General features: G+C 36.8%; 1 protein-coding gene across 2 annotated transcripts in view; it reads left to right on the forward strand.

The window, feature by feature from the left end:
• PLPP1 (phospholipid phosphatase 1) overlaps window positions 1-13,750 on the forward strand; it is a 57,698-nt gene that overhangs the window by 31,870 nt on the left and 12,078 nt on the right. For both annotated transcript variants that reach the window (XM_051804695.1, XM_051804694.1), the window contains exon 4: window positions 11,450-11,507. In XM_051804695.1, the coding sequence (XP_051660655.1) occupies window positions 11,450-11,507 (58 nt within the window). The remainder of the gene's footprint in view (window positions 1-11,449; window positions 11,508-13,750) is intronic.

Consider the following 13,750-nt stretch of genomic DNA (forward strand, 5'->3'; position numbering starts at 1 on the left):
GACTTTTAACAACCTGTGTGCCAGAATTTCGAATCTTACTGACTTTTCAAACATCTGACTTGTAGTAGAACAACCTTACAAACTGAAACAAAGAAGATGCTACCTCCCCCAAGATAAAAGAATTGTCTTGGTATCTCATCAATTTTGCAAATTTTAATGTGGTGAATTAGCTGAAGTAACTGCCAAAAATAAATCTTTACCATTTCTTCTTCTTTTAAATTCTGACTTAAAACATAAGAAGGGAAACAGATAGGTTACATTGTGGCAGGAGTAAAGTGTTTTCATTCTTTTTTTTTTTTTGCTTCAGCTCACTGGAAGTGGTATTTACTTTTATTATTCTACTATGTCAAAAGATACTTGTCTAAGTTTCAAATTAAATGAGTCTTTAAACAAATTGCACATTCTCAGGTGCTCTGGCAAACAGTATTCTATGACTTTCAGCATGAAAATGGAGTCAAAATTCAATCTGTGCATGGCTCTGAGTATTTAGTTTAACTTCTTCATGAGTATAATAATCCTTCTCAAATGTAAAGAGGAACATGGAGAAAATTTGAGTTGATTATGATGACTGAAATGGTCCTGAAATAAAATTTTCTGGGTTTTGGGAATGCTGAAAAATGAGAGTTAGCTTATGCTTAAACAAAGAAATAGGTTTTTCTTGTATCAGTATAGCATGTGGGAACAGTGGCATAATGATCACTTAACTTTTGTTCTTCCCTGTGCTTTGAAATCTCAGACTTCCATATTGGAAGCAAGATATGTTTGTCGTCTTTTAACTGATCAGCTGTTACATTTGTATTCCCAGCTATTGTTGGGTTCCCTTTTTCTGTTACCCCTGTTTCTCCCTATAGCATGATGTGAGAGGGTTCTCCTCTCTGGTCAGAGCTTGCCTTGAAGTGTTCGCTTCAGTGTGAGCTGACTTGTAGGGCTTCTACTTCCAGCTGAGGCTTTTCTATGCACAGGAAACAAAAAATAGTTTAGTGAGTGGTCAAAGAGGGGTAGGATAGATTGGAGTGGGACATTGTCCTGTGCAGGTGGATGACCTAGATGCAGTGACCCAGTAAATTATTCAGGATTTGCTGTGGAAATTCGGCCCTACTTTCGATGATCTTGGGTCACTTGCCTACAACAGGCCATTTGCCTGAGATTGTTAACTTTACAGTTAATAGGCCACTAAGAGGGGAGAGCTGGATTGCAGTGAGTTTTACAGCAGTTTGGAAGAGGTCAGTAGGCTCTCAAGCTGTAACCCAGAGGTGAATTTCTAAATCAGTTAGAAAAAATTATTAGTGGCAAACTTAGTACCATCTAGTCTCATTTACATAAATTAAATTGGCAAGTAGAAATGCAAAGAAGGAATGGAGAGAGAACAATCATAGTGTTGCATATAAAAATCATATGTTCTGAATTGAGCCTGTTATTCCTGTATTATAGTAGAATTTGAGGTTGGTTTTGAAAATTTTTAGGGATGCATGCTTGGTTATGCAGTCTAAAAGACAAATCTAATATTTGTTTACTATTTCATTGAAAACAATGAAAACAGTGTAAAAATCCATTGTGTGTTTCCACTATGCATATTGTGTTGTTCTGATTAGTTATATCCTCCCTTCTCATTTCTTCTTATTTTGTACTAATCTGAAGTATAAAATAGCTTTGGTATACAGCATCCCCAAATAGATCAGACCTAAGAGTGTGTGTGTGTGTGTGTGTGTGTGTGTGTTAAAGAGATGCATGTAAGTGAAAGTTTTTAAAGGTTGCTTAAAGAAGTGATACAGAAGTTAGGTAATCAGCAATTGTTTCCATTTTCTCCTTAACAATTTATAACTGGAATGGAAAACGTTTGAAGTAGTTTATTTTTTCACACATGAAGATTAAGGAATAAGTTGTGGAAATTTTTGTAGTAATGGGATGTGTAAGTTTGGGTTCCAAGTGGGTTCAAATTAGCATTTGAACAAACTTCTAGAAGATTAAACCCAAGAAAACAACCTGTGTTTCTGGAAGCCTGTAAATTATGATTGGAGCCTGAAAATGTTTTAGGCAAGCATTGTTGCATATTATGTTCCAGTACTGTTTTATGTAAATCTGATGTTTTCAACTCTTTGCATATGTCTACTCTGTTATAACACAGGGGGCTTGAGGGAAAGATAGTAATCAGCTTTTATTGTTCAGTATCAAAAATAGTATTAAAATATATGTATTTTTTATCATTAATATAAACCAATGGGCTTAGGCTTGGTTATCTAAATGAGTAAAGTGCTCATGAGTTATGGTTAGTTTTGGAAAGATTTCACTTTTTAACCTGAGCTTAGTAAGATAATTCTTGCTGACTGAAGTGTCTTGTTTGCTGTATATCATGCTGAAAACAGAGTTCTCTTCAGTTTAAAATAACTTAGGTTCTTCTTCACAACTTTGAGGGTGTTTGCACTTAGAGTACTACTAGTGGTTAAACTAAGCTGAGGTTAAACTAAGTGGTTAAACTAAACAGTTGTGTGCTTAGTAAATCTCATTCGTGTTTGTTGAAAGATGCATATAAGAGTTGGCATATATATACTTCACAGTTTATAGCACTTGCAGATCTCTGAAATATGCATGGAACTGGTTAAATATTAAAACTTTCTAGTTAAATATTAACATTAGAAACTGTATTTTTCTTCTGTGCCTCTTTGTAAGGCAGTCTTTCTTTAGGTAGTATTTGGCATTTAATTTAATCTCGACACAGAAGCTTGCTATGTGCAAGTGCTGTGGCACTTTTCCTGAAGTGAATGACTTGTGCAGAACTGCCTTCTGAAGCTTTGAGGTGTTGGGAGGTTTGATGTCAGCTAGTTGTGTGTATCTTTTGTAGTATTCCCTCTGAATAAATATTAAGAGTAGTAACTCAATAAAGGTGCCTGAACTGTTAAGGTGATTTTTCTTTTGAGTACGAAAATAGCAAAATTCTTCTTAATTCACATAACATCATTGAGGAAAATACATATTTTTAAAATGTAGTTGTACAGGGCAGAAGGATACAGGCTTCATATCATGCATTTTCTTTACTGGGATACAGTGGCTTGTTTTGATGTTCCAGCAAAGTAAATTTGATGTACAAGCACAAGTTCTATTGTCTGTGACTGAAGAGAGATCAAAGTCAAGGTGTCGTCCTGTCACTGGTGTTTGCGATTAGCATGTTATTTTTAGTATACTAGTATATACTTTAATGCCACTGAATTGCCTTTAAGGTACTTTCTTCATCACCTATGAAGATAATGACTTGCCAGTTGGCTGTTTTCTCTTGCAAATAGGCAAAGGCAGGCTCAATGAAATAGGTGGTTGTGCTATAACCCTGATAAAGTTTGGGGGTGAGCGAGCAGTCTCTGAATCTCTGATCTCTTTGCTTTTGCAGCCTCTGTTTTTGCTCAAGTTTTCCTTTCTTTCTGGCTTGCCACTGCTTATTTTAGCCTAACTTTGAGTGAGTTGGCAAAATATTCCAATTCTTCAAAGAGGAGTAGGAAGAGAGGACAGATGATGACTTCTCCATTCCTTTTTGGTAGCTGAGGCATCATTCCCAAACCTTTCTGCTCTAGTCAGTTCATAGGAGATTGTTCATTTGTTAGCTTGCTTGCATCCAAAAGAGTTAATAGAAACCACAGATGTTCAGCAGCAGGAGCTGTGAATTAGTATTTCACTATTCCTCTGGTGAGTGTACTTTGCAGTAGCTGCTGGTTGTCTGTCTGAAATGATTGTGTAAACAGTGAAGCCTGCTTGTCTAGTAGAGTAACAAAAGAGAACATCAAGAGCTTCTCTTTTCCTCTAGTATATGAATTGTGGGATAAGTCTTCAACACTCAAAAAAGCCTGTGTTGTTAGAATATCTTAACATTTGATTGCTCTGGAATAGGTTTATTTTTAAGCTTCTGGTAAGGGGAAGAAAAGGCAATATTACAAAGTATTTGTTCATTTAAGCTTAAATATGTTGTCCTTCGGCATTGCAAGATGGTGATGGGGTGTCTTCTTACTGTATTGTTGTAATGTACTGACACGTGGTGTGGTGATATTAACTGGCTGCTCCCAACTCATTTTGGCAATCAGGAATTACAAATTCTACCTTGGCTGCCATTTGCAGACAAGCGTTGGTAATCTTTAGGTAGTAGGATCTGGAATCCAGGTGACATACTTGACCAGACAACCTGAACCTGGAAAAGGTGAGTGTTAATTGTGTCGTCTTAAGCAAAGAATGCATATTTCTTATTGCTTTTAAAATCTAATCTCAAAGACAGTAAACACGGCTTAAATAAAGGTTCTGTCAATATTTTTTGATTGAGAAGAGTGAGAACTTAGTGGTAGGCTTTCCTCCAGTTTTATAAAATTATTTCTACAAGTAGATAAAAACAAAAAAACAAACCACAAAAAAAAAAATCAAAGAAACCCCCTAAGCCTCCCCAACAAAAAACATGCAAAACTGAACAAAAACTCCCCTAAACCAACAACTAAGAACCCCAAAACCAAGCTTCTGGTATTGATGAGTTTTGTGTGATTGAAAGAACATTTGAATGAGTCTTACTTAGTTCTCAAGCAATGTAGCAGGTGCTATATAGAGTTTACAGTATTTTTAGAACTTAATTTAGGATTATGCTGTCATTTTGTGTGTGTGTATATATATATCAATTTATAAACTTGGCAGCACAAACTGCAAATTAAAGCCTTGTGAAGGTTAGGTATATCGAATCTGATTTAAACTTATATTTTATCCACAAAATGTTAAAAATAAATTTTGCAGCTGTATTGTTATGCTGTATTGTTACTCAGTGTCTGCTGAATAATTTCACAGGGACAACAATGTACTAGCATATAATAATACACTACTTAATGCTTATGCAAATAATGCCTCTGTAGAACTTCAAAGCTTTAAAACCTACTTCTTTAAATTTTCTGGTTTTAAAATAATTTCCTGCAGTAATAATGTAGGACAAAAATGTCAGTTTTCAATGTCTATACTCAATAAGGAATGTTGAAAAGGGGCTGTATTTGATCTGGAAGCAGAAAGAGCTGCCTTTGCAACAAAAAGTAACTGATGTTAGGGAGAATTGAATCTGAAAGGTGAACGTGCTCTAACCAACTGAGATACAGTTCTGCAATCTGGATCTTGTTTCGGATCTTGCATCTCTTTTGCCCTAGTGTGAACTGGCCCTTCTGAGTGGTGATAGATAACATTAATTTTCATTACTGAAAATAAAACTTTTTTACCCTTTAATAGTTTTCAGCTAAAGCTGGGCTTGCAGTCTGTCTGTTTCAGTAGCTTATTATGCTTAAGGTCATTCAAAATGAAGATTTGTAACTTGTGTTCAGTGCACCCTGAAAATTATGGCCAAGCAGATAGATGCATCTTCTCATTCTTCTGATTTGTACAGTTCATGTCCAAGGTAACAGGAGGAAAGTCTCTTAATATAAAACTTTGGATGTGTATAACTGTGTATTGCTCAAACACTCCACAGGAACAGGTATCCCCTTAATGCTGACAGTTTTCCTGCTGCCTCTCTTCCTTTTCCTCTTCAAAGATTACAAGAATCTTGCCAAGCAATTCCTGCCCAAAGCATTTTTTTAAAGAGAGAATAACAATTAAATCCCTGATTTAATGGAGATTATCTTTTCCTGTCCTCATTCCCTTTATGTAAAATTATAATAACATTACTATCGGTCAAAAGAATATTACGTGGATAAGTTGTGCAGACATAATTAATGGAACAGATGCCTGTAATCTGATGCATGTAACAGCAAAGTATTAGTCTTTGGAAATGTTGGTTTGAGTACCCCTCGCTGCTATTTTCACTTTTACTCTTTCCCAAGAGGGCATTACTAAGAAAGAGAAGTAAGCAATGTCCTGATTTTTATTTTTTTTCCTATTGGAGGAGGCTAACTAGAGATATAGTGGAAAGTTAAACTTTCCTTTCGTGTATTGAGTTGAGTGATAAAGTCAGAACTGATGGAAGACAACTTGTTTCCTTAGTGGTTTTGCAATGTGCATGTGGAAAGCCATTGCAGCATGCCATTTCGTTGGACTTTGTAATATTGAGAGCTCAAAACATACATGTTTGCCTGTGGTATGAATACCAGGACTTGGTAACTTCTTGCTCCATAGATAAAAATTAAAAATATTTGGAAATTCAAGATGAAGGTTGACTACTGCTCATTTAAAAAGGAAAAAAAAAAACCCTCTGTTAAATGTGCTGATTCATACAGACCATGATCATTTATCATTGAAGGATAGGGGGAAAGGCATTTCATTTCTGGTTATCTCGTGATTAAGCTTATTCCTCTGGTGGATGCTGGTGTAAATTGCTGCTGTCAGATGCAAAATGGCTAGCTAACTAGTCATTGCCCAGTTAGATTGTTCCATCAGTGTGTAATAATTCTGCTTAAATGAAATTTACAGGATATCTGCACACGTGGGTGTTTTGTGAATCATTTCCTCAGTTCCCAGAGAAGAGAGAAATAAACTCCTGTCAAATCATGCCAGCAGTAGTTTTTAACCAACTTCAAAATCTGGTCAATTTAGCAGTGAAAACAACCTGCTTAATGCTGAGTAAAACTGCTCCATGTTGATCCTGAGATCAGAAAAAGATTACTTTATATCCCTGTTTCTTGCACTACCTGCAAGGTTTGTGTCAAGAGGCTGGTAGTGGGGAAGGTGGTTAAAAAGAAGAAAATGCCTTTTTCTTCTTAGAACCTGTTCGATTGGAATTATGTCCTTAGAGTAAGCAGGAAACTTCAATTTGTGTAAGATAGCCCGTAAAAGGAAAAATGTAGAACTCCAAAAAAAAAAAAAAAAGGAGCAATGGCATTAAATCTTGTGTTTTAAATGTCAGCATTGTCAGTTTGCTCACTATCTGCCTTAGCTTAAAGTAGAGCTGAGTGGATCCACCCCGCATATGATTAGGGAATTGTGCAAGACACTATTAAATATTAGGTCTCATGTTGAAAAACCTGTCAGTAAAATTCTCTAGATGAGGATTACTGAATTGGAAAGACTGGCAGTTTTTTCCTATCTGTAAGTGTATGGCTTTGTAAAGAAGTGTAGGTACAACTACTGGTAGAGAAGGAAGAAAGTTGAGAAAATTGGGAAATTGGGAATGTTGTTTTTTGAAAATGGGGTTCTTAGTAGTTGCTGATTTTATTCAGTAGGTGAACTGCTTGTGCATTTACTTAAAACTTTCTCTGCAATCATCACAGAAGTGCTTAGTTTCGGAGTCCTCTAACCTTTCAGCTCCCACTGATCTTGAAAGTTGTACTGGTGCAAGTCCAGCTCCTGAGGAAAGAGCAGGTTCTGAGCTGAATGCAGAGAAAATTAACTTTAAAGAATAGGGTGCTTCAGCTTAAGCATAGGTCTAGCAGTTTACTAAACCATGTCCTCATGGTACTGAACTCCTAGGAATAATTCATTGACAACCATATGAAATGTGACTTACACACAGGCATGCTGAGCTGCAGCACTCTGTCTCGCATTTATTCCTCTCCAGATCATGGAACAGGTAACACAAATGTCAGTGGAAGCTTTGAGTCAGACTGGGAGAACCCAGAGAACTTGAAGACAGAGAGGATTTGCTGGCTAATCTAGTGGGTGTGTTTATTTGCTTTGATGTGGGAATGTGTATAATTTATTGCTGAGCCTCCTGTTTTTCTCTAAGGGATCACTCCATAATTCCATAGTTACATTGAGAAGATTCTCTTATCATTCATACTCTGCTAGGTTTATTGTGGCACAACAGGATGCTCTTTCTTGTGGCTTATCTCTTGCTACTGTCACTTCTAGCACTTTCACACCATTTGGTGCTCCATTGTATGGGTTTAGCTGTCTTCTAGTCGTGTTTCCTGAAGGCTGTTCATTTCCCTGCCAGACTCCTGCACTTGTCTTACAGTTTCTGCACATTCAGGTGTTCATACAAAGACATTATATGAAGACAAGGCACAAAGCTTATTTACTGGGCTCCAGTGTACAGTAATTCACTCAAGAAATAATACATTTTTCAAAATTCTGCCAAGCAGAACTTACTACTTAAAACATGCTATTTCTTGTAAGTTTAAGACAAATGATCCTTTTATTTGCTGTATGCTATGTTCCATTTTTCTACTAATTGAAGAAACACAACCTATGGGTCAGGCTCTGCTCCCTAGGCTAAACTGCCTTTGTACATGGAAAGGAATAGAATAGAATGAAATGGTTGTCAGTGTCAAGTCCTGCAAGGCAATCTCTCTGTCTTGCTTATCTGGGCTTAGAAATCCTAGCTAAAATTACTAAGTGGTTCAGTTGATTTATTTCCTGTAGGAATTATTTGTACTTTGATTATTTTTCCAGGTATTCTTTAAAAATGCAGACTTAGAATAGCAAACCGCAGTGTTTAACTGCAATCAATTTTTTGGCGACCATTTTGAAAACCAGTGTCTTTACTTTTGTCTTTACCAGAAACCATGTGAAATTTATGGCAAAACTAAGTTTCAAGAAAGCTAAACAGCCCTTAAATTACCTTGTTTTAAGACCTTTTTGTCATGTCCAGCTCTACTGTACACCTTGAAAACTAGGAGTATACTTTAGACCTCAACTGAGACCTAAAGCTGGTTTGATGCTACTACTTAAGACATTCTTGTGACTTGGGAGTAATATATTGTTCAAGTGGAAGTAATTAGAGCTTATACTTTTTTGTGTTAAAATGAAGCCTTGTTCCTCACATAGGAAGTGATCTGTGGGGTAGGTATTGATGGACCAAAAGGTGTGGACCTCTGCAAAACTCTTCCTTTGATGTTGAAATTGGCCATTTTGGAAACAATCAGAACAAGACTTTGCACTTGCCGACTCTATTTCATGATACTGCAGTTTCACTGGATATTGTTATAATATTAATTTGAAAAGGATGTCCTGGAATCTGATGTGTGAATTCCTATTGTGATAATTTAACCTTTCCTTCACTAGTGAAAGGTAGGGATTTTTAGAGCTGTCTATATATTTGGAAATGTATTTTCTACTTCTGCATTCTTGGGGCTAGTAAATACAAACACTTTTTTTTTAAAACTAAAAATATATTTTTTTCTGCAATGCTGGCTCATGGTAAATCAGCATTTTCAGTATGATCACAAAGAAGCCTGAGCGGTGCAAGTGCTTGGCTGGTTTGATAGACAGGATGTTCTCCTGGCTTTGGGAAGGTGATATTTGCATGCTGATGAATTGTGGAGAAGTGTTTTCATTGTCAATCTTAAGAGTATTTGAAAGAGCTTTAAGATTCTGGTTTTTAAATGTCTGGTTTTTAAAGAAGTCTGGAGACAGCAGTATTGCCAAAGAAACTTCACTGGGATTGTACAATGTACAAGTTGGATCAATACTTTGTTCCAGTTGTATTTCTGGCCATACTTCATGTGCTAAGCATAATATTTTCAATCATGTACGGCATACTTATCTATGCCTGAGGGGAATGCATTCAAAATTTGTAGTCTTCAACTTGGAACAAGGCATTCTGACTGTTGCCTTAGGCTAATGCTTTCCTAAAACTAAAAAGACCAGTAGTCAACACCACCTTTAAAATGGTATAGGAATTCCAAAATAAACTTAAAGAATTGTATTTGTTCCTTTTATCAATTACTTGCCTTTTGAATTCCTTCAGTTTGCAACAGGCTGCTTTCAGTAACTGGGAAATGTTGTCTTATGCCCAGCAGGAATAGTCCCAGAGCCATTGGATAAAATAATGTCATAGGAGCCAGGAATTCCATATTCTGTATCTTCCGTTCTGTAGAACAGCATGCTTTATGTTCATTGCTCAGATGACATGCTTGTCTGAAGGACAGCACTCTTCAAAATGCTTGTCATATTGGCTTTCCTGGCTTGCTCTTGCCGTGAGATTTTGACTGGTAAAGAGATAGTGTACTGAAGTGGAGAAGGGATATGTAATCTTAAAAGGTTTTGAATTCTAAACATCTGAAGATAATATATTGTCAATACAATTTTTCTTTTTAAGAACTTAATTGGAAAATATCAGTGGGTGAAACATAAGTCAACTTATTCCAGATAGCTTTCAGAGTCAGGGGTACTAAATAAGCAATTGTCAGTGTTCTGAATCAACCATAAACCAAGAACTCTAAAACTTCCGGAATAAACTTTAGTAAGTTTTTTTTCTGATGCAGTTTCTAAATGTTATATATGCAAATTCAGGAAGATTTTCAGTTTCACTTGTGCACAGGATTATTTCCTTGCCTTCTTTGTGGTATTTGAATAGTGTGTTAAATCCAGTTATCTTGCTGTACTTCAGAGCTGCCTTCATTATCCTTAGACTGAAGAGTAGAAATGTTTCCCTTTAACATGAATTTCCCTAGCCTCGAGTCTCTGCCTGGCAGAGGCACCGAAACAAGAACCTGCTGGATGTGATGGAGTTCAATCTAGAGAGCTATGAAACTTTTTAATAAGCTGGCCTTGTGTGTGTATGCCAAACTGTTAAGCACAGAGTGCTGTTTGCATAGCTAAATTGCACAGAAGCCTGGCTAAGACCTGACTGGTGGCCTGTGAAGCAGCACCATTACAAGGCTCTGTGCATAAAATGGAAAAAATAATGTCAAGTACTGTTTCTTTAATCTCTCTGCTTAAAGCTGAATTAGAAGTATCTTTCCATTTTGCCTTCTCTTTTTGAAGAGATGGGTAGGATTTGTCCTACAGCTGTGGCTCCTCACAGCTGTGCAGGGTAAGACCTTGCTGAAGGTGTCCTGGACTGTCAGTGTCAATTGTCAAGTCCTTTCAGCCTGGGCCTGCTAGAAGTCTTTAAGAGTTGAAGTCAATGTTGACATTCTTTAGATGAGATAGCCAAGTATGAAACTATTTCTACAAATATTAGATGAGGTGTCATCTTGTGCTGTTGACTGGCTAATAAACTGCATTCCTGCCTTTCCCCTTACCCTTCAATGATAAATGATCATGATCTGTATGACTCAGTGCATTTAACAGTGGTGTACATATGTGGTATAAACATCTAAATGAGTTGTTAACTACTGCCTCCTGATGATGACCAAATGAAAGTAATTGGTTGGGGTGATTGTGTCATTTGTATTCATACATGTACTGTGACTAGAAGATAAGTAATTTTAAAAGTCAATTTTTAAAGTATCCCGGCATTTATCAAGAAGATGAAACAAATATACTTCTTTAAAGGACACTTGATTTCTAGCTTTGAAGATGTATTCACTTGCTGTTCAGACTTCAGATAAAGGCTAGTAGTTGCTGCCTGATGTGGAGATCAGCTTAACTCTGGAATAGAATAACTACTGAGTAGTGAAGTCTGTACTGCTTGTCAAAAGCTGTTGTCAGATGTGCCTAGATAGCCTCCTTGAAGAATAGTGTGGACATGTTGGCATTTTACCAGTTCACTTGTGTAAGATAGATTAGTATCACTGTAGACTCAGTGTTGTAAAAGAAAACTAATGATGTCTGATCTTTTTTCTTCCAGACTGTCATTTTACTCTGGCCATTCTTCATTCTCCATGTACTGCATGCTCTTCGTAGCAGTAAGTATGCTCTTTCCATCTAAAGGTCAATAAAGTCAGTTAGCTACCTAGTACAAAATTTGAAATATGGACCCCACTGCTTTGCACAGGGGACATGGCTTTTGTAGGATGCTTGTCTGGGATAGCTGAAGATTTCTCAACAGGAGTTGTAAGAGTGGTGATACTGGGACAAGAAGTAGAAATATCTTCAGTATGCCTAAAAATGATACCTGGCTTGTGTGTCTTGTCTAAAATGAGCCTGTGACGACTGAGTTTGGAAAAGAAGATGCTACTTAAATTTAGTTACATTTAAAGTATTGTAAGCCATATAAAAATCTATAATAAGATATGCTTGACTTAATGAAATGTGCAAAGCCTATTTAAAACAAAAGCAAACAAAACCCCTAAACTTAAACACTGATCAAATGTGGCTGGGCCCATAAGAGCAAAAGAGCAGATCAACCTGAATTTCTAAATTCCTTTTATTTCCTCCTATCTTTTAGGGGCCAAGAGAGAGAGTGAGGGATCTGTCTATGAAAGTAAATATTAATTGTAAGATCAATTCAGTGATGCTTCAGTGGGAGATAATTATATTTCAGTTGAAATTGTTCTAAATCAACTAGGGCAAATTATCTTCACTCCTTGCATAAGCTTTGTAACACTGAAGGGTTAATTTGGTTGTTCTCCCTCTGCTAACGGGTAACACAGAAGGCATTAAACAACTTTGCGGAATTTTATTGTTAATGTAACTGTGAAGGTAAGCTCTAGTCCTGGACACAAATTGCTAACATAATACATACATTACATAATACACAAACTTAACAGATCTCAGATTCAATTTGCTTTCTCATTTTAGTTGCATTTTTAATATTTTCACTGTCTCTTGGCAATAGTATCACGTCCACAGTGAGAGGACAGATTGTTCAAACTAAACAAAAAACCATACAACCACACTTAAAAAAGGGATGGCTCTTCAGTATAATTAAGGTATTTTTTAGCTTTATTTTAAGAGAAAGCTATTTCAGAAGCTTAATGTTCAGTTTTGATCTTTCATTGATGTTTGTTTATGGCTTAAACTTGTTTAGTTCTGCTTTATTCTTTACTCGTCTTACCTAATGTAAATACAAAGAGTTCGTAAAAGCATTGAGTCCTGGGTTTGACTGGAATATAGTGTGACTTCCAGTCAGCTATTTGCATTTTTTAAAATAAATAATAGTGCCTTTACTTGCTCATTAAGACTGTCAGTCTCCAAAATTCTGTAAAATCTTGTAATAGATTTTCAAAGACAAAAGCACTATTTCCACAGTACGATGGAGCAATTACTGTTGTATACCCTTATCCTGATTTGCTCCTCTGGGTTCAGTCATATCCTTTTCACCCAGTGTCTCCTTAACATAGCTTTGTTGAGCAACCTGATAACGTAATACTGCCGCCTCACAGAAGGACAAACTTGGAGATACGAAAAACCTTTGTAGGTGTGTGGCAATATGTATGGTTTATAATTTATACTGACTGGATTACAGTCATCTGGCAGGGGTCTGAAGCTGTCTGAGCTTTTACCTCTGTTGCATGTTTCAGGAGAGTTCTGCGTGCTGCAGCCTGGGGAAATGGGTGGTCAGGAGGACTTCTCAATTCATCAGCCGAATACAAGATAATAGTACACAAAGATAATACAATTCTTTAGTAAAATACAAGATAGTAGATGTGCTGAACAGATTGGACTTGGGACCTTGTTTGTTTAACCTATTAGGCTTGGAAAAAATTCAGCCTTTGGCAAGAAATTCTTTATTTTGAAGTTACTAACTGCATGTGTGTTGAATAATGCTTTCTGTAGTTGCCTCTGGCATGGTTTTTTGAATCCATGCAAAGGAGTTTCTGTGGAGAGTTCTTGAAGAGGAAATGATGAACCTTGGGTATCTTGGGGCTCTGCATATGAGCTTCACTTTTGACAGCCTTCTGCATGGGTGGGTGGTGGGACAGTGCAAGTCAGATCCATCCTGGGTGTTCCACTCTGAAATGCTGTAAATCTTGACTTGTGTCAGTCCTGGTTCAGACACTTGCCGTGATCAGAAGCTCTCCTTGTGTTCGGTCCTGTAGTAATTGCAAGACAATATGGCTTTACTTAGTAGCGCCCTTAAACTGGAGGGGAATGAATGTCTTTAAGTCTTTGAACATGACATTTGTTGAATGGGAAGCATTTCATTGGAGATCAGTTTGTTACTTGACAAACCAGTCAACGAGTAGCCAGAGCCCTGGCTGGAGGA

Source organism: Manacus candei, unplaced genomic scaffold (genome assembly GCF_025592945.1).
Source record: "Manacus candei isolate 608988 ecotype Guabito, Panama unplaced genomic scaffold, ASM2559294v1 h1tg000061l, whole genome shotgun sequence".
NCBI lineage: Eukaryota > Metazoa > Chordata > Aves > Passeriformes > Pipridae > Manacus > Manacus candei.